The sequence below is a fragment of the Augochlora pura genome, chromosome 4 (genome assembly GCF_028453695.1).
Source record: "Augochlora pura isolate Apur16 chromosome 4, APUR_v2.2.1, whole genome shotgun sequence".
NCBI lineage: Eukaryota > Metazoa > Arthropoda > Insecta > Hymenoptera > Halictidae > Augochlora > Augochlora pura.
The window spans coordinates 22,452,882-22,473,029 of NC_135775.1; the positions used below are offsets into that span (position 1 = coordinate 22,452,882).

Below are 20,148 nucleotides of genomic sequence, written 5' to 3' on the forward strand. Positions count from 1 at the left end.
GGCAAAGATTGCAATTGGAACAATGAAAAGGCAGACGCATGTAAAATAGCTACTCAACGCAAAGGGGTCAACGAATCCTTTCGATAGAATCGCGAGCAACTTCTGGGCAAATGTTTGCGGAGCAAAGTTGATTAAGATTGAACTAAAGTGATCTGTGCATCGACGTTCTAATTGAAGACGCCGGACGGCGAAGCGAGAAATGAGAGGTCGGATGAGGAGGAGCATAATTGAGGCGAGCGCGGATCGCGCGCGCGCGACTTTCGACGAAGAAGAGGAATGTTAGGGATGTTGAAAACGCTCAAGGCCGAACTAGGGACGAAATTAGATTCCACCGACTCTTTTCTATCTTCTTTGTGAGTTTGTAAATTCGTTAGCGGCGGGATTCGGTAGAGCAGCCGCGAGAACAAAAAGAAACGTTCGATACGTTCCAGCTTCCCGTGGCCCCTTTCTATCGGACGGCGATCTGGATTTTTTAAAATCGACTTTTCAAATCGAATCCTTCGAGCATTCGAATGAGATATAAAACGATATGGAACGATTGTTTTATTTAAATAAGATTTACGTAGATCGTTCGTTAGAAATCATTGTTCGTTCATTAGATCGTTTAAAAAATCGTATGTCTCTTTTCTTTGAAAAAAAGGCTATGACTTTGAAAAATTATTGTGTTCAGAATCGTGCGAATTTAATGCTGAAGCAGTTTCTTTCCGGTAATATAATTCAGCGAATTAAATAACGTTCAACGAATGATCGTATTAACAAACCAGCGTCTCAAAAGCGCAGACGCTGATTTATTCGTTCATCCCGAGCGCATCCGCTGAATTTCAAGCTATTATTCGATTCAGGCGATTCCGCCGATGAAATATTCCGATAGATTCCGAAGAGAAATCGCTCTCAGGATCATTGTGCGCCGCACTGTTCCCTCGGCCGATCTCTCGTTTCTAATATTCTTTCAATTTTTACGCAACATTGTTCCCGGCTGACCGATAACCCCGCTTGACATTTAAACGGCGCCCGGCTTCGCAGGGCACGACGGATTTTTCTACTCGGTCACGTGGGAGCGACGGCGGATCACGAAACGAAATCGTGGATATTACACTTGGTCAATTAACGAGCGGTCGACGTATTAAAACCGATGCGCCAAGTTTATCAGTCGTACGGATTGTTACCGGATGCTCGCCGCTAATCGCAAACGTAAGGTCGCGCGAGAGACAACGGGTAATCAGATCGCCGTGCCGATGACCCCTTTTCGCTGGACACTGTTAAGTTAATCGTGCGTTACGTGTCCGCGCAAATTTTATTTCGATCGTTACATCATCTCGGTTCGTTGACACTATTTTATCGTCGGCCTTATCTTTCAGCTCAGTATAACTTCTAGCTATTTATTTTAAAATAAAAATATGATGTAGTGTTACTAGTAACAATCTAGTGTTATTGATAATAATATAGTATTAATAATAATGTAGTATTATTAATAATAATAGTAAACCAGCATTAATAAGAATAAATTAATTTGATCATTTTCAGGTAAATTGCGAAATCGTGAACGTCGCATATCTGCAACGCCGTTCGAAAAACGCATTAAGCACCGTTCACAAAGCTTAATTAAACAGCAATCTAAATTCAAATCTGATTATAGATCCATCGATCGTCGATCCTCACGAATACAAACCCGAGGACCTAACGCGAAGTTATACTTCGAAGTTACACTATACCGTGAAGTTATACTTCGAAGTTACACTATACCGTGAAGTTATACTTCGCGTTTGACTTCGAAGGTGATTTCGAAGCCGTTCCGCGACGGAACGGGCGCCGAGGACGTCTCGTATCGGAATTCGAGCGCAAAGATGGTACATTCGATCTTTCCACGGCGATCTAGATTCATTACGAAGGTGGCAGGCCGGCGTATCCATTTTCTGCGGGCCGAATAACTGTTAAAGCACACGGCCTCAGAAGCTTCCCTCCTCATTTCCTGATCTCACGAGGATGAGATCGCTGGCGAAGCTTAACTGCCATTTGAAGTCACGCAGATAGATCGGGGTACGACTGTATGTAATATCACACGCCGAGAACCACCACGGTCCAATGATCTTAATATTGAATATCAGATTGTAAAGTACGCCATCGACGACCGGGAATATCATTGCGTCGTCGGATCCTGGTGCAAGAGTCGACGGGCCCCGATTCGATAACGCTCCAATATTCGCAACCGATACTACACGATATTAGAACCTCGATTATCCGCTACTGCAGTATTCGAATCATCTGTTATTTGGATACATTTTAACTGCCATCAGCTCGATCGAATCGTACACAAATCGATTTATTAAGAAAACCGATGATGCGAAATTAAATTTAGAATGAAACCGATTTTAAGGGCAGCTAAAAAGTTACTGTAATTTCTTAGATTTATTTCTTAGATTTAGAAGTTGATTATATCAAATTATAACAAGTGAGAGAAAGCGTGCAGCTACGCGTAAATATTCAACAAAGGAATGAGAGGATTAATTTGATAAAAAATCCATGTGGAAGTAGTTTTTAATGGAACAACTGTCGCCGTTGCGAAGGAAATTGTCAATCCACGCGAGCAAATTGCAATCGTCGTAATTCATCCGATCTTCTGGATAATAACATAACATTTTAATAATGCGACGATCGCGGTCCATCATTGCGGCTTCTGTTGCGTGCATAAATCCACGGATCACCGTTATAATCTTCTCTAACGGTGTCGCGAACGCGAACTCTCAGGCCTGCACGTGAAAGTAATTGAATGTTTAAGTTACGATATGTTTAGACAGAGGCGCTATTACCACCGTGGATTATGGTAATTTTTGATGCCGACGAAAGTGAGGACGCAGGGGAAACTTGAACTTGACGTCACCGGTGGTAATTCCGTCGAGGATTTCATTTCTCAGTTGCGGAAAGAATCGCAGGGAAACATTGAAATATAAAATTAATTGTTCTAAAATGGGGCTAAATAGATTTCTGGAGAATCGATTATTTAATTCATAGTAACTAATAAGGAAAGGGGATCTGACGACGCTTAGAATTCAGAACCTTGTGATAAAAGAAAATGTTGAAAGAAGGGCCATGAAATGGCACCAAATGAATTGCTAATAAACTGGAAAATTTGTTAAAATAAACCAGCAAAGAGAAACGATCGAGTCTGGGGATCGGTAAATTAAATGTCATAGAAGAACACTGAGACTTAAAATTACCCTAAAATGGCACCAAATCAATTTCTGTAAAATTGACAATTCAGTTCACGGTGGCTAACAAAGAGCAAGAATCAATTGATGCAACTTATATTGAGAGTTTTGAAATAATAAAAAAATATTTCGACTAAAAATGCCCATAAAATGGCACCGAACGAATTTCTAATAAATATCAAAATTAATACAGCATTATCAAGAAGTAAACGGAATCGCGATTACTGTAAGATCTGTGGCTGTGAAATAATTTCTAGAAACGGCTGAATCGATCCCGAGGAGCAAGCAAGGCGAAAGGATCGATCAAGGTGAATCGGACTACATTCGCGGCGTTCGATCGCGAAAGGGTCAGCCGAGGCGTCGTCGAAGACGCGGTGTCGGATCTATCAACGTGACCGGCATCATCCTGGCCGGCGTCGGGGCGACGAAACGTGCTCCGTGCCGTTTCAGATCGTTCCCAAGGATTCCCGGTAGTGGCGAGAGGCGCTCTCCTCCCGCGGCGGATTGCGCAATTCGGATTAAATTTGGATCGTAACCGAGAGATAGAAGAAGAGGATCCCGGAGGCGCCCGATTCTTCGGTCGCCGCCGCGGGCAGCAGCTCGCCGGGCAAAAGGCTTGATTGTTCGTTTGTTTTAGTGCCGGCCACCCTATAGAAATTGTGAAAGGCAAGTGGGCAGTGTTTCATGCCGGTGTATCATATAATGCGCGATGGCGAAAGGTGCCACACACAACCGGCGGAGAGGAATTAGAATCGCGGGCGGCGCGAAATTCCAGACGATTTTTTTTCCCCTCGATTCGTTCCTCCTCCCGTTTTTCCAGCTCTTGTTCAGAGGCGAACACGGAGGACGGACGGGCGGAGGTGATTCGACGGGAAGCGTGGGAAAACGACCTACGAAGTTCCGCCAAGTTGCGCCAAGTTAACCCCGCGCCTTGATCCCGACACGTGTTTAATATCTAATCGCGTTTTATGTTTGCAGCCGCGCACCGGTGCAACGAGAGATAAAGGCCCACTTTGTACCCGGTGCGCGCTCCTTCTGGGAATGACACGGCATTTTTTCCCCCCCTAGTCATTTATTTTAGTCCGGTATTTTGGCGATTAACCCAATAACACGGAACGACGAGTCTCCTCCGCAAATATTTTCTACGGTGAACTCGAATTTCTGAATAAATTTCTTTTTACTGCTCGAGGAAGAAATTATTGCTCATACATATCCTAATATATCGTTACAATTATAATGAATTACTAAAAAAATAAACAGTATCGAAAAGAAATTATAGTCTGTAAATTCTGCTCATAGTTACTTCAATTGCGTTATGATTTCATTGGATATTCTTCTATTTTGATTGAATATTAATTAAATTAATATTACAAAGTTCTTGATATTACAATGTCCCCAATTTGCAACGACACTATTTCCAGCGAAATAATCTTGTTCTAGACGGTATGCACGATTTCTAGAGACCGACAAATCTCGAGAGCGGTTTCCAAAAGAGACTATAAACGACGCCGCTTTGCATAACAGAGGGCGATTGTCTCTTTTCTGTTGTCACGATAGGCTTTGTCGAGCGCCAGGCTCGATTCTCTTTTCTGATCCCGTTAGGGTCACTAGTATCGTTGCCTTTCAGCATTATACGGCATTATATCGCAACCGGCGAACGATCCAAGTGAACCGTGTCTTCGCCGTCAACTTCGGACGAAAGAACGAACAACGAAAGCCGAGCTAAAACCGTCGCGCGCTGTCACTTGGAATACAGCGTGCATTCTTTACAAAAGTCGACGCGAAACTACAGTAACTAAAGATAGGTACGATAAATCCCTTGAATTACGAGACCGGACAGTAATCGCTCCGATTAGACCCACGTAAGATCGACGATGCGATTGCAAGCCTTTAAAACGGGTAATCCCTTGGATTATGCGACCGAAGAATTATCAGCTCGATCTGCGCCAAGTCAAGGATCCGCTAGCAAAAAATTAGAAACAGCAGGGTCCCGGCCTATGAAACTGAGCCGTCGACCCGATTATGTCTTCGATCTTGATAACTGATCAATTTCCAAGCTAATTAGATCGCCTGTAATTTTGACAAAGCTGCGAATGACCTAATCGAGGCCGAGCTAAATTTAATTGCAGTTCCATGGAAACTGCACTAAATGTATATCAATCTTAGAGCGCTCCAGAGGACGAGACAATTTTTATTTCTTCTATTGTCTTGATTCTAGTCTTCGATAACAGAAGAATTCAATTTAATTCAATCAATCGAACTTAATTATTTATTAGATCTCGCACGAAGCCAGCGCGACAAGACTGACGCGTTATTATAGCGGAAGGATTTAATGCTTCGGGCGCAAGGTGTGTAACGACGTTTACGAGCCCGCTAAATCTCGCCGAGAACACGGCAGAGTCGCCAGGGTACTAACCCGGCGTAACCGGAAGAGTTTGATTGACGGTTTGTTCATTAACGAGTAGCGCGGATAGAGGCGGTAGTGAAAAAAAAGGTTACCTAGTTGTCCACGGCTCTGGAATAATGATCATCCTGGAGGACGAGTCGCGACAAATTATATGGTGCGGGACAGAACGTATGCGGCCGGTGGCCTGGCCACGGTTGCTCCATCGCAAAACGCGCGTGGTTACGTGCGTGTACGCGCGATTATAGAGGATTCCCCCCCCCCCCCCCGCCCGGCCGCGCCACCCCCCTGGCTCTCCTTTCTCGTCGGTGGTAACGCGGCAGCCACGCTTTCGCTTGCCACGATCCATGATCCGCACGGGATCCACGGCTGAGAAAATTCCCGTAATCCATGCGCGCGCGCGCGCTCGCGCGAGCTCGCGTCTTCGTAGTCCTGGCGGGTCGACCTCGAGGCTCTCTCGTGCATCTAGGTGAAACTCCACGAAAACAACGCGACCGCTCCCCGTCCGTTTTCACGGACGATAACGCTCGGCGCGGCACAGGAAATCCAGGCCCGTACGGATACCACCCCGGAGACGTCGTTGATCGTCGCTAGACGCCGACGGAATTATCGGGTTGCCGGGAACGAAGCGGATTCGCCGGATGCTGTAGCTTCTCGAAACGAACGCGTACCGGTAACAGAGTAGAATGGAGCTTTCGTTACGGGCGAACGGAGCCTGCCACTTCTCCGCTTGGTAACGAGGATTTTATGCATTCATGGAAAAAATGGGTACGCGTTGTTTAAAACAATGAAAATAGTCGAGAGCAAACTAACGTCGCCGATACGTTATTCTGAATTTATTAACGCGCCGGTTGTAGCATCTATTTTCATTGCGATGTATAGTGACACGAATGCTGTAATATTTTAATTATAAGCCACGCGCATTCAATTCCATTTATTTTCTGAAATTGTTACGCATGATAATTTAATTGTTATTAAAAATGTTAATTTAATGGCTCAAGAATAATTCACCTTGCTATCGTCGCGGCTGATTTTTGCGTGAATTAGATACGTAAATAAAATTGTAAAAATTATTCTAAACAAGCTAGTGTTATCTGTTTGTTAAAAAGGATACGCTGCATTAAAAGCCTGTTAACAGGTTCCGAGTAAATAAAGGATTAACCGCCTGGAACCGCCGCCCGGTGGAATTGGAAGGGGTACCGCGAGCGATTTTTCGTGGAACGACAACGAACGCGGAAACGAAAAATTTCATTCCGCTTTCGGAATTTCGTAACAAGAACGTTTACTCTCGTTCCATCCATATTTTCTCCGCGAACATTTCGAATGCCTCGAACGGAGGCAGAAAGTGTGAAGTGCGTACGACAAAATCGTCAGACAGGAATGCATTCACGTATCTCGCAGTTAACAAGTGCGGCGGCGGCGTCGGCGTTTTAATTGGCGCTCGATTTCACGCGAAACCGCCGTCGAAAAAAAACCGTCGAAACACGGGAACGCCAGGCCGACAACCAGATGGCAAAGAAGAGTCCGCGAGCCGACCGGTCCGCCATTTTGCAGGTGAACGAGCCGCCGTGGTGTAACAGATTCCTTGATAAACTCGCGCACGGGCCATCGAGATTTGAAATTTAAATCGCGCGGCGGTTCTCGTATCGCGATCGCTTTTTTCCTCGGGATTTGAACAAACGTCGACTTTTATTGTCTCGAAAATTGTTCGTTGACAATCGCCAATGATTTTCAGCCTACGGAGAAATTGCCGACGAAAACAAAAGCGTTCTTCTCGGCTCGTATTGTTTAAAGGGGAAGTTTGAACAACGCGTTGGAAAGTATGCAAAGAAATTGATGAGAATCATCTGCCTTGTGTAAGACAGTTAGGAAAGCAAACAATGTTTTGTTCGAACTCCTTCGCGTGAAATGCTAATTTCGTGTGGATCTAATTAAGTTTACGTGGCCAATTAAAAGCTGCGATCATATTGTGGGAGCGAAATGTATGCACACTGTGTACCGTTCGCATAGTATTTGTACATAGTTTCTGCGAAATGAGATACTTTATTGTCGCTACGAAACTGTGCCGTTTTGCTTGGGGGATGGTGTCGAAAATTGCCGATCGGTTTGCGAGCAAGCAGGTATCTCAATTATGTCGGTGTCTATTGAAAAGAGCGGCTACCTGTTCACCGACGAAACCCACAAAGGATGAGAACCCTTCAAACCCGCAATACCAAATTAAACAGGTCTCTTTTCTAATCCATTTCAAATTTATAACAAAAATCAATCGCATGTTAGGTTTACAAGTGAAAGAAATAATTCGAATAATATTTGCATCTCGCGTCGCAATGGACCGGTTGTCCGAGCACTGATAAGATCGCCGCCGAATGAAAATACGACGGTGAAATCACGAACAGCGGTATATCTTTCCGAAAGTTTCCGAGAGCACCGTCATTGTGCGACGCTTTCAAAAGGGGGGAGGGGTTTTACACGGGAGGAGGAAGCGAGCGAAGTAATTTTGGTCGGTGCATACACATATACGCGCGCCGACATCCTGTCGGTCGACGACGGGAGTCGAAAAAGAGCCGGGATGGTGTGGGACACGCCGCGGAAAAGGAAACAACGCGAGCCACACATGCATACAGAGAGACGCGCCAGGGGTCACAGCTCACCGGCGGTGCGCGCACAACACGCGACTCGCCTCCGCTGTCCGCGTTTGTTCGATTGTTCGGACGGCGGGCGCGTGTGCGTGCGTGACCACTGACAAAACGCACAAAGCTGGCGGAGCGACCGGCGGAGTGGTATCTCGACTGATAATTACGGAAGGGGCTCGAGCGAACTTCCGCTCAATAAAACCCACCGCGATCGGCGGCGGGGCACACCGGTGCCCGCGAAACGGAAAACCGGCCTTGCGTTTCGCGCGCACCTGCGGCCAGCCCGCATCGACTCGAAAATTTTGCGGAAACGCCTACCTTGGGAACGAGGCGCGAACCGAGCGCGATGCGCGCCACGCGTTCAAATCACCGGGCTCTCGCGGGCCATTGCACGCAGCTGATTTGAAAGGTTCCCAGAATTCAGGCTATTATTAAACCGCGGATTTTTCGATGTTTATCGTTGCGCACGGGATTTGTTTCTAGCTATTTTATCATGCGAACTAACGATTGTTTCAGCCGACGAATGATGATGATTCATTTTAACACTTCACCGACCGCTAATTGGGTCGTAAACATCTACATTGTTACAGGCTAATGAAAGCTGTTAACATTATTATATTTTCATAGCATCAACATCAAACAATATTTGTTTTGTCTATTTTATCGAAGGGTATCTAGTATTAAAAAGATTCTGAGCGTAGGACAAGCTAACACTTTTGTCTCAATAGTAAGTAATAACTTTGAAATAAATTTCGATCTACTAAATTGCTAAAAGCAGGAGCGTATGCGACGTGTTAATACAATGTAAGCATCGTGGAAGAAGCAATCTTTCGAAAGTGTGTCATAGTGCACCTGTCTCGTGTATTTTCAACTATTATCCTTGATATTATTTCTACCGAATGAATGCCTGCGGTGCGATCGTACTGCAATCTAAAAATGCTTAATGGGAGACGGCTAGCAAGCAAATCGGGGTAGGCGTTTGCGATTTTCATTGGAGGAGCTTACAGCTCGTGGGTCAGGTACCCGAGCCATCAGTTCCCGCTACGAGGATTTCCATATCCCGTAATTCCCTTCAATGCATCTCCCAAGGTGCGACGACTGCTAATCGCTGCAGGTAGAAATTCAGGTACAAGGTTTCTGCGACGGACATCGCCGATTTCGTTTGTAACAGTTCGCCGAGGCAGAGCCACGAGAAGGAAACAAAGTGAAATGAAATTACGGTTGCCACGGAAAACCGACGACCATGCGGACTTTCCGTGCATTGTGTATCGACGCGGGAACAGGGCGACCCTGACTGACAAACGAAAATCGCGTCTATTATGAATAACCAATTCTTGGAAACAATTTATGATAGCAATATTTAAATATCCACGCGGCATCGACAATAAGGTATGAATGTTTCCACGGCTAGATCTCTCGTAGACGATTGGAATTGCACGGTTTCGAGCGAATGCCCCCCAAGGTCGGGAAACCAATCGCACTTATCATTTTCTTTGTGCCGACTGACAAACAACGACAACGCTCGGGATCAGATAAACCCGGCTTGACATTGTACGAAGTGAAAGGAAGAACAACATCCGGCCGCGAGGATCGGTCTCTACCCCTATGAACTTTTGTAGGCGGTCTTGCAAAATCCTTTCATCTGTCCGACGAAAACGCGAAAACGCATCGCTAGGAGACGCGGTAATAGACACAACAATAAACAGATCCGTTTCTACATCGACGCCGGCTCTCCTACGATCCCAATCGCGGCTATTGAATACGGTGCAGCCGCTCCGCGATGTAATTTCTCGGTGGAATGTTATTTCGCTCGCGGACGAAATCGATTCGCTCGTTAATTTAGCGTCGGTGCGGTTCGTTTGAATTTTTATTTTTAAGACGACGGTATAATACATAATTTGTTGTCATATATATCAAACTTGTGTTTAAGAATTATAAATATATTTCTAACCTCTTCAAGAATACTGGCACGTTCAGTTTTCTTAAAATTATAATTATAAGTGTAAAGAAAATGAGATTTGGTTGAAAAATTATTTACTACAGAATCCTCCAGCAATGCGGAAAAACCCTCATCGAATAGAATGAAATGGATAATAAATAAATAGGGAACAATCAAATAGATTTTTGCCAACCATAAAAGTTCATCCCCGAGAAGGTTAATAATATTCGCTCGACTTTATACCTTAAATGGAATTTCGAAAAGCAATTTATACTGTTTTATGGTGTCCCGAGTTCTTTGTTTTGCAAAGACAATCGATTTGGCGAACGAATAGCTCGGAAACGATTTCCATCGTGCGTTCAGTACGAAAACGAAAAATTTTAACAAGAACCTCCCAGAGAAACCCAGTCCGCGGACAATGAAACCGACCGAAACTTTTACTGTCGGTTTAATAACCGGGCTGCGTAAAATTCCGCGCGTTGCGCAATCGCTATAAAGACGATAATAACCGGACGTTCGGGTGTTTCTTGGAAAATTCGGACAACGGCGGCGAACAGAGAGGTGTCAAAATAACTGTGCTGACCCGACTTGTTGGCCGCGCCGCGAAACATTTCGGCCTGGTGCGCGGACAAGTTATTTTCAGTATTGTGAACAACACCCGGAACGACCGGTGTTTCCGAGTGTCGAATCCCAGGTCAGCCATAAACAATGAGCAGGCCAATTTCGAACGGTTTTGCGGAACGGTTCGGCGGGGCTTGGGGACCGACGGCGTAAGAGAAAAGGCTCTCAGGGTCTCGTTCGGGTACGAGGACCATGGTCAAATAATTCCTCTTAATCCCGGCGTATTAACGGAGCATGCGCGGTGGCCCGACAAAGGATTATTAAATTCCCCGTTAATCGTTTCACCGATTTAAAGAAATTTTGGATAATACGTTCACGGTATACCCGGCACGAAGCCGGGGACGCTAGGACGTTGCAGGTAATAGTAACTCACCTTGCGCAGCTTCTCCAGCTCGTTGATGTCCGCGGGTGATTTGACCGCCTGGGAAAGTAAACGGAATCACGTTAGCTATCACGTATGCGATCGGGATTTCGCTGGAACGTTTCTTTCATGCGAAACCGCAGTTTTCTTTCTGTCTCGCGGATATTTATTCTCGCGTTTAGGTTATTTCGTTGCCGGGCTCGCGTCGGATAGACAAAACAAAGAAAATGGATACCGTTTCGAACGGGAACCGAATGGCTAGTTATGGGAACAATAATGACGCTGTCATCGATAAGAAAGTCTTGAATCGATGGGTGTTTTTTTCGGTGTAACGGAACGTCGGATGACCGTTATTAAATATAAATTGACGGCGTCGCAAATAAACCGGGCTTGATTGGTTTAGACGAATACGGTTATATGAATTTTGCAAATTCGGGGCCAGCGAACTACTTCGAACGTTTGAGGATAATGCCAACGACGCGTAGCAAGGTGCACGTCGATTCTATTTACCTCGATCTGTTGCCACAAGTTTGCGTTGCCCTTGTCGGAAGCGTGGCTGCCAGGTGCGACTGTACCATTGCCGAAATTCACCAGCGAGTAGAAGTTATTGTCGTTGTTCCCGTTCAGCTCCGGCTCCTCGGCGATCGTGTTGTCGAGGAGCTCGTAATCCAGAGACTTCGAGTCACGGGTGCTGGTCACGAAGGCTCTTGCGAAGCTGCTTTTGAAGAAGTGCCCCAGTGACACCTCGCTGCCAAGAGCGAACTCCACTTTCGGTGCGTCGCCCATGGTTCCCGCCACGATGAATATCAGTCCGCAAAAGCTGCCCGGGTTTCCAGCACGGAACGAGGTTAGTTACCTTGCCAGGCGTGCAACCTGGAAACTAGACGACCAGCGAGAACGAACGCTGGATTTTCTGCATCCCACGGAGGAGCTGACAGTAAAGCCGCGCCGTGTTAGCGCGACGAGAAAACAGTCTCGCGGGTCTCTCTGGTTTCCGCGCTTTTCACGTGTTTTACGAAGAACTTGAACTACAAAGCTCGCATACACTGGCGTTGCAAGGGAACTACGTTGTCGAGTCGCAATATCACGGGCGGTTTTGCTCATAGAGCTCGATTGGATACTGTTGCGGACTTGACTGGAACGGGGAAACGTTAGCCCGGACAAGGGACAGGACACATCGCACACAATCGAAACACACAGCACGCCACTGCGCGTCAAACTGTGCTGACCACGGCCACCGCTCGCGAGCCGACGTCCAAAGTACAGAGAATAGCGAACTGCGCTTGCGTGTTTCTACGCGCCGACTATCCGCGCAAGCGTGGCGGTTGATTTGAGTCGTTTGAACCGATGGAGAAATATTTGTGGTTCAATAACAATTTCGATGCGCGGAATATTGCTGAATAACCAATATTTCGTAATTGGAACGAATTGGAAATATGTTGTAATACGATCTTCAGTCTGATTATTCGAAGGGTTTTTGAAACTGCGCGTGCGCAGGTCTGAGCACTGATTCTTGAATCGAGCATGGCGGTCGATTTGAATTGTTTGAATCAGAAATGAAATTGTTAGAAAGAAACGTTATCGAGATTTCTAAAATGCTGTTAATCGTACGTTTTATTACCACGATGTTGCCTAATGAACAGTATTGTCTAAGTTAACTCGTTTTCTTCTGGTTCGACTTTGAAACGGATTGGAAATAATGTTTAACATAATCAGGTGATTGTATACTTGGAGTCTGATATTTTCAAGAATTCTGAAATCATTTGGAATTAATTTTATAGCTACGTTAATGATAACGATGTTTATTGTAACTGTCGATAGATGACACCAAACTTCGAAAATTTTCGACGAGTTTCCACTCTGTGTGACGCACATTTTGTGACCACAGTTTTGTATCTGCAGAATTTGCCGAAAAAAATATTTTTGTAGTGCAAAAGGTACACCAGAACGCAACGATCGAATTGGTTCATAACAATATATAAATAACAGCTGATACGATTTATTTTGAACATGTAGAATACTCTACTGCTCTGTCATTTAACGATAGAAAGTACTACAAACAAGTAGTCATATCGACACCTATTTCTCGACGATATTATAACCTGAATTTACCGGTGAAAGGTTTTTAATTAATTGTACAATGCCGCGAATAGGACTTCATCATGCCTCGGGAACGGGTATATCCGCTCCTTTTGCTAAAGCTATACGTTTAGTTCGTTTAGGATGCGCAAATAGACCATTCTATCATATTGTCGTAATGCATGTAAGTTGATACTATTGATATATTCTACATTGATAGCATATCCTTTTGTTATACACGTACACACCAAAATATATACAGAATATATAATTATTGTAAAATCTAATAAATACACCATAAATACATGAGTAAACGAAAGAATTTGTTTATAATTAAGTAATATAATGAATGGCATTCTTTTAGACAAAACAGGATCAGCATAAACCACCAATAGAACAACTTGGCAGTTATGATCCTATGGAAAACAAATTTAATGAAGTATTAATTGCCCTTAATTTTCAACGTATACAACATTGGATAGGACAGGGTGTTGCCATTTCAAATCCTGTTGCTGAACTTTTTGGATTAGCTGGTTTTTATCCAATCCATCCCAGGACAATTATGCATGCATGGAGAAATCGACGAAAAGCAATAGAAGCTGCTAAAGAAGCAAAGGAAGAACCTGCGAAGGCTGTAGAGTCAGCAGGTTAATGTTTTGTTTCTGTTTTATTTGTATTTCACTTACATCTTGTAAATAATATGCACACATTAATAAAGTTATTAAAAAGGACACATTGGCTTCATTTTGTTCAATACAGGCAGTGATACTATAGCGTTTGTAGCCATAAAAAAACGCTAAATATATTTGAAATAATTCAAAGGTATACACTTCAAGTGTAGAGTAGCTTGTAATTTACACGTTTTAACTTTTCGTAAAATATATTTTTATATTTTGCAATATTTTTGGAATGCGTACTGATTGAAATGTATATAAGATAAAAGTAAAAAAAATATTCCCCAGGTGAGGCTCGAACTCACAACCCCGGCATTGCTCACAGTTATACTGTCTTATAAGTACCGTGCGCTAACCGATTGCGCCACTGGGGAGTTGTAGGTTCCTCTTCCTTATTTGGTTATATAAGCGAAAATATGAAATATTTTTGTAAAAATACCAATTAGTTTAAAAATATTCCTTTATACAAGTTGTCAAGCAAAAAAATACAATGAGGAAATTATATTTTTACTTTTATATATTGTAACGTAACCTATAACTATTATTTTTCAAATAGTTTCAACAATCTAAACAAAAAATGTTACTAGATATTTGATTTAAAAAACTTATAGTTTTTTAATCAAATGTTAAGGTCATCTAAAGATGATCTTGATTCAGAAATTTACTAGGTGAAACATTTTTTTTGACAGTTTATCAAAGATAGTAATTAATGGTAGAGTCATATAATTTTAGGAGTATAAGCATTTGAAAAAAAAGGCTTGATTAACACTCCATTTTGATCATACAAAATTTCACTTTATTTGTTATTTGCTTATCAAACTATTATTAGCTCTCAGTAGTATCTTGCTGTGAATCTTCTTCATTATTTTCATACGAATCAATTGCATTACACATTGCTTGCCACAAGTCTACAAGCTCATTATTAGTAATACACTTTTTACAAAAACTTTGTATCAAATCCTGATTTTGATTTGTAAACTCCATACCTAAAAATAATTAGATAGAAATACAAATCCTAATAAAACAAAGGATGATAGTTAAAGCTACTACCTTGTGGGGTAGGATATATTTCAAATATATGTTCACATTGCCATAGTTTTTCAAAAAATATTATCGACCACTGAATTTTCAAATAAACATTTTTTGAAGAAATAGAAAGATCTTGTTCTATATTTTTAGGAGAATGTATGAGTAGAATTATGCCTCCATTTCCCTCCTCATATTGTTCATAAGTACCATAGTTTCTTTGTTTCAGTAATTTTAATATATTCTTCCTTACGCTATTTTGTATATTGTACCGTGAGACAGCTAAAATGAGGATATCAAATGTGCAATTAAATATATTACTGCATTAATATGTTATAAAAACTGTGAAATACCAGATGTTAAAAGTGAAAAGGCTTTCCTCCTAGTAAAATCTTGTATCCAAGATTGAATTTCCAACAAATAACATTTATCAATGTCTATAAAATGACATGTTATATCTTTTATTTCAAATCTTTTTTCTCCCTAGAATCAGAATTAAAAAACAAATTTTCTCACATATACAACAATCTGTATAATACACTGACAAAATTTGTATACGTAATTATATAATTATTTCACAATTATACCTCTATCTTTACTGTCAGTTCTATAAAAAATTTAAGAGATGCCGTTATTAACTTAGCAGTATATTTAAGAATGTTATCATCCAATAATTCTCTATCCATGTTTTCAAATCTTATACCTGTTACTTTACGAGTAACCTTCAACAATTTATTTTTATCATGTTTATGTAATTTATTTTCTTCTGATATGACCTCCTTCATGGTGTCTGGGGTGCTACATTAAATTTAATACAAATATTACATTTCATTTTTCATTGTCAGAAACTGAAGTATTATATTGAAATTACATCATACTAAACAACTCATTAGCAGGCTCTTCACCATTTTTGTTTTCCAATTTTTCCAATAAATCGTTTGTTCTTGCAAGTAATTCTGCTTTCAATTTTCTTAATTCAATTAATTCTTGATCCTCCATTGGATATATTCTATATATTATCGAAATACTGTAGCAGGTAAATTGAAGATTTAAATTTGATTAGGTGTTAGTATATTATATATAGTAAACGTCTTGATTTTATTCGAGAGATATGTATGTATTTAACGTAACTATAATTAATATTTGTTCATAACTGATTTGTTTCAAATGTGTTTGAATCAAAGGACGCCAATATCAACGCAGGTGCAGTTGCTCACGAAGATAATTCCAGATAATTCGAGAGAATAAAACTCTGAGTTTCTACGCGATATGAATATAACCTAAAAATTGTAATTCAAATTTGACTGTCGTTTATGTCAGTGAGCGTATAGAACGTGCACATAAAGTGTTTGAACAAAAATATAACACAGTTAAATAGAATGTTTCATAAATACTTAATACTTTTAACACCAAGAAAACGAAACGGTACTATTTTCTAAGGGAGATCACTATCGAAATTACATATATACATTTTATTATAATGGACGACGAAACATTAAACAGGTAAGTAATAAGTTTAAATATTAGAATAGCTCATACTTTTATCATTTATATGTACATGAATAACAAATACGACAAGAGATTTATGAATACAAAGATCAGTGAGTTTATGAAATTTTGTTGACAAACTTCAAATTTCTAGGTGATAATAAAATAATATTTTTATTTATAGACTTGCAGTTGAGGCTATATTGGAAGAGGCCAAGCTTGGAGCAAGAAGAGCTGAAATAATGGGCCCAAGTGGATGGATGAAACCAAAAGAATCTATTAATAAAAGATTTCTAAATTCTACTTTGCGTAATGTTGTTCTTGCAAATAAATATCATATAAAAAGGAGAGAAAGAACAAAAGACAAATAATTGCATTATAAAAAAATAGTACAAAGTAATTAGTATGATATACATTAAATGTCTATTTTTTATTATCAATACATTATGCAGTATATAATTTTTTTGTTGTAACTTGATGGAGAATAAACTTCATTCAATATCTGTAAATTCTTGAATGCATATATATATATATATATATAATAGAAAAAATTTAGAATTGACTAAATAAAGATTATAAGTAAATGAAAAGCAATTTTCCTGAGTAAACAAATAAAACAACGAAAATAAGAAATAGTTAGTACAAAATGTCAGTGTATAAAGATATATTCTGTATCTATAGAAATAAGATAATTAATTAGAAACGTATCTTTATTTTAATTTAAATTTAGTTTTTATAACTTCCTGTAGTATGATAATGTGTAAATAAAAAATATAATACAAATTAAATGCTATTCATTTTAAAGTTAATGTTGTTAATGTAATAGTATTTTTTATATAAAATAAAAATTCAAATCAATTTTATCGCTAAATTATAAAGTAATAGGAATTTATTAAGAATGTATAATTGTAAAAACTTCCTCTATATGGATGTAAAATGTGCAGTTATTATAGGAAACGGAAATCACGTGTTCAAAATTGAAATGGCGGATTCAGAGACTTCCGTCTGAGTTCCATAACCATTTTCCTTTTACAGATACCGTGGAGAAGTAGCAGCATCGAGACCACATTCTCCCGGCAGTAAAAGTATAATTTATCATCAAATAAGCATTGAATTCTTATTAGAAGTATGGCATTAACAATTAGAGGGGTCTGTCGACTGAATCTGGGTATTGTGAACAATGTATTCTCAAGAAATAATCTACTTAGTGGTATGTAATATTTTTAACCTACAATTTTGTATTGCATTCTTAAATCGATAAATTATGCAGAATATCTGGTATAGATTACGTAATACAAACATTTAAACTAAAATGAATGAAGTCTAGAAAAAAATATTGTCATTATCTACATTGACTTTTAAAATTTAACACGTTTTTTATGTTTTTAGTCGCTGTCCGGAATTTGTATACAGAAAATGCTTTAGGCGTAACCGCATATGAAGGTACAAGAAATCTGTATCGTAATCAATTTCAGACAATAGAGACTACATTTCGTTCAAAAATGAAAGATGTATGTGATTCTGGAGATGCCGTGATCTTTACGGAAGACTTAAAAGCAATGTTACATTTAATCCAAAAGAATGAAGGAGATCTGCAGTTAATCAATACAATGATCCATAAGTATATTAAGAGCAATAAAGATTTAAAGTTTGGATCATATGTTTTTGGACCAGTGGTCATGAGAATGTATTTCTATTTAAATGAACCACAAGTTGCATTAAATACTTTCAATACTCTCAGCGACACACACTTTTTTAAACAAAAATCAACACTTCATATTTTAATAACTCTCTTGTACAAAAATGAAATGTACAAAGAAATGAACGAAGTATTTAAGTTTGCAGTAGAGAACGATGAGTGGTGTGAGCTCACAAAGCACTGTCTTATTGTGATTTGTGCTGGATGTTACAGAGAGGTAAGAATTTTGTTGTTATTATCATATTAGCGTTTGTCTATATGATAATTGTGTTTAATCATTTCATTAGAATACTGCGGAGGCATTCGAATTTGCCCTGAATGCATGGAGAAAATTACATCAGAAGCAATTGACACCATCAAGTAGGAGCTCTGCACTTCTGACAGCTTTAGCAATAAAACAAAATGCTCCTGAATTGGCATTAGAGTTGATAGTTACCGTAAATAGACAACAGTACATCAACATTAGATGTCTTAAAGTATTGGCTTATATGCATTTGAAGAAGTATTTACAAATAATTCCCATCTTGAAATATGCATTGGAACAAGATACGTTAACATCCAGGCAGACTTTTTATTCTGATGTGGTATGTAGAGATACATATTTGATACTAGAATTCATTATGTTTTACAATATAATTTCCACTATTGTACAATTTTTCCTTTTACAGATTACCGAACTCGAATCTAATATCAGAGAAGAAAAGGCTGAGGGAGTCGAAGAAATAATGCAATTAATAACTTTACTTTACAAACACGACCGTATTACATCAAATGTAAGTTAGTCGGATTGAAATATCGATGATTGAAACTAAATTTTTTGTTAATACAATGTTGTATCATTTTTTTCAGATGACTTTAGAGGAGAGTTTATTAAAACCGAGGCATTTGATGGTCGCGAAACCAAAAGAACTTTTCGAACGAGGAGACCAACCTCCTCAACGTACGACGGAGCAGTTTGGCTATAGGTCACGATTCAATGCTCGTTTCTAATGCATTTCCTAATAATTATTTCTAATAATTCTTTAGCATTCTTAAGTATTCAATTTACCATTAATAATTAATTAGGAAACATGCACATAATAGCTTGTGCGAGCGTAAGTGAACAAGTAGACTGGGCGTTAGTGTATTATAGTAATTATATCTTCTATTGTACACTAATAAAACCTCATACCAAACTATGTTATATGCGAGCCTCAGTTATTTATGTATAACAAGCCAACCAGTTAGTAATTTGTATGCATAAAATCATTTTCGAACCTTGGTTGGCAATACTTTACGAATGCAATTAATATAGAATAGTATCGAATGCGATTAAAAAGTGTTTAAATTCTTGCATCAACTAAATTGCAGTTAACTAAAAGTACTCAGTTACTGATTCGACCGATAATGAAATTATTTCAGTCAGCGTGACATGAAAATTTAAGCATCTTCCCTTGATCAAACATAAAATTCAAAATAATCCTGGCGTAACATTTGAAATTTTGTATATAAATTGTACAGATAAAGTCTCCGTATATGGTTATGACTGAAATATTAATCAGAACTATGACAATAGCAAAAATGATCATGAATAGCATGTAATAATTAATGATCAATGCTTTTAATCGGCGATTAACATTTATACTCAATAAGTAAATATGAGAAATCCGTTCCGTTTTGCATGAAGAAAAATTGTGATTCTTTTATAGATCGAGAACCGAGCGAATCCCTTGATCGAGCAACCCTTCCAATCGATCCCGGAGTCAACGTGCGGGAATTAGAGCACTCGGCGAGCGAAACTCGATCAAACCCTCGTTATTGATCGAGCATCCGGGTAAAGCCGTTTTCCCCTTAAAATCATTAACAATCGAATCCGGTTTGCAATTAACGGATCCCAGAAGCGTGGTCCATCATACGAGCAGTTTCATATCGGGTGCGACCTGTTCACCGAATACAGATCACGGCGGAGAGACACGTTAAGAAGGGTCAGGTCCCCGAAAAATCTGTGAAGTTCGAGTACCCGATTCTGAAAAGTTGCA

The 20,148-nt window shown here is 40.0% G+C and overlaps 5 protein-coding genes and 1 non-coding gene across 8 annotated transcripts in view; 3 read left to right on the forward strand and 3 right to left on the reverse strand.

Annotated features, from left to right (window-relative positions):
- Positions 1-12,372, reverse strand: part of LOC144469330 (uncharacterized) — a 20,695-nt gene extending 8,323 nt beyond the window's left edge. Inside the window, exons 1-2 of the mRNA XM_078179476.1 lie at positions 11,675-12,372; positions 11,177-11,224 (exon numbers count right to left, since the gene is read on the reverse strand). Coding sequence (XP_078035602.1) covers positions 11,177-11,224; positions 11,675-11,950 — 324 coding nt within the window. The 5' untranslated portion in view covers positions 11,951-12,372. The remainder of the gene's footprint in view (positions 1-11,176; positions 11,225-11,674) is intronic.
- Positions 12,373-13,016: 644 nt separating this feature from the next.
- On the forward strand, positions 13,017-13,974 carry Mrps16 (mitochondrial ribosomal protein S16). Its single transcript, XM_078178403.1, has 2 exons — positions 13,017-13,427; positions 13,608-13,974. The coding sequence occupies exons 1-2, from the start codon at positions 13,305-13,307 to the stop codon at positions 13,893-13,895; spliced, it is 411 nt and encodes a 136-aa protein (XP_078034529.1). The 5' UTR covers positions 13,017-13,304; the 3' UTR covers positions 13,896-13,974.
- Positions 13,975-14,197: 223 nt separating this feature from the next.
- Positions 14,198-14,291, reverse strand: Trnai-uau (transfer RNA isoleucine (anticodon UAU)). Its single transcript has 2 exons — positions 14,254-14,291; positions 14,198-14,233 (listed from the first exon to the last, which is right to left on the reverse strand). It is a non-coding gene; the product is annotated as a tRNA-Ile (tRNA).
- Positions 14,292-14,699: 408 nt separating this feature from the next.
- On the reverse strand, positions 14,700-15,946 carry LOC144469241 (uncharacterized). 3 transcript variants are annotated; one of them, XM_078179262.1, is made up of 5 exons: positions 15,815-15,946; positions 15,531-15,741; positions 15,297-15,426; positions 14,968-15,225; positions 14,700-14,903 (listed from the first exon to the last, which is right to left on the reverse strand). In XM_078179262.1, the coding sequence occupies exons 1-5, from the start codon at positions 15,940-15,942 to the stop codon at positions 14,743-14,745; spliced, it is 888 nt and encodes a 295-aa protein (XP_078035388.1). In that variant the 5' UTR covers positions 15,943-15,946; the 3' UTR covers positions 14,700-14,742. The 3 variants fall into 3 exon arrangements, with proteins under 3 accessions (XP_078035388.1, XP_078035391.1, XP_078035389.1); XM_078179265.1 differs by having other exon boundaries at positions 15,849-15,944; XM_078179263.1 differs by having other exon boundaries at positions 15,827-15,942.
- A 363-nt stretch (positions 15,947-16,309) lies between these two features.
- Positions 16,310-17,205, forward strand: LOC144469242 (protein POLR1D). The gene is made up of 2 exons (XM_078179266.1): positions 16,310-16,446; positions 16,616-17,205. Exons 1-2 carry the CDS (start codon positions 16,424-16,426, stop codon positions 16,800-16,802), a joined length of 210 nt encoding a protein of 69 aa, XP_078035392.1. The 5' UTR covers positions 16,310-16,423; the 3' UTR covers positions 16,803-17,205.
- Positions 17,206-17,446: 241 nt separating this feature from the next.
- Positions 17,447-19,308, forward strand: LOC144469175 (pentatricopeptide repeat-containing protein 2, mitochondrial). Its single transcript, XM_078179144.1, has 5 exons — positions 17,447-17,641; positions 17,821-18,347; positions 18,418-18,714; positions 18,799-18,903; positions 18,980-19,308. Exons 1-5 carry the CDS (start codon positions 17,560-17,562, stop codon positions 19,118-19,120), a joined length of 1,152 nt encoding a protein of 383 aa, XP_078035270.1. The 5' UTR covers positions 17,447-17,559; the 3' UTR covers positions 19,121-19,308.
- Positions 19,309-20,148: the final 840 nt, after the last annotated feature.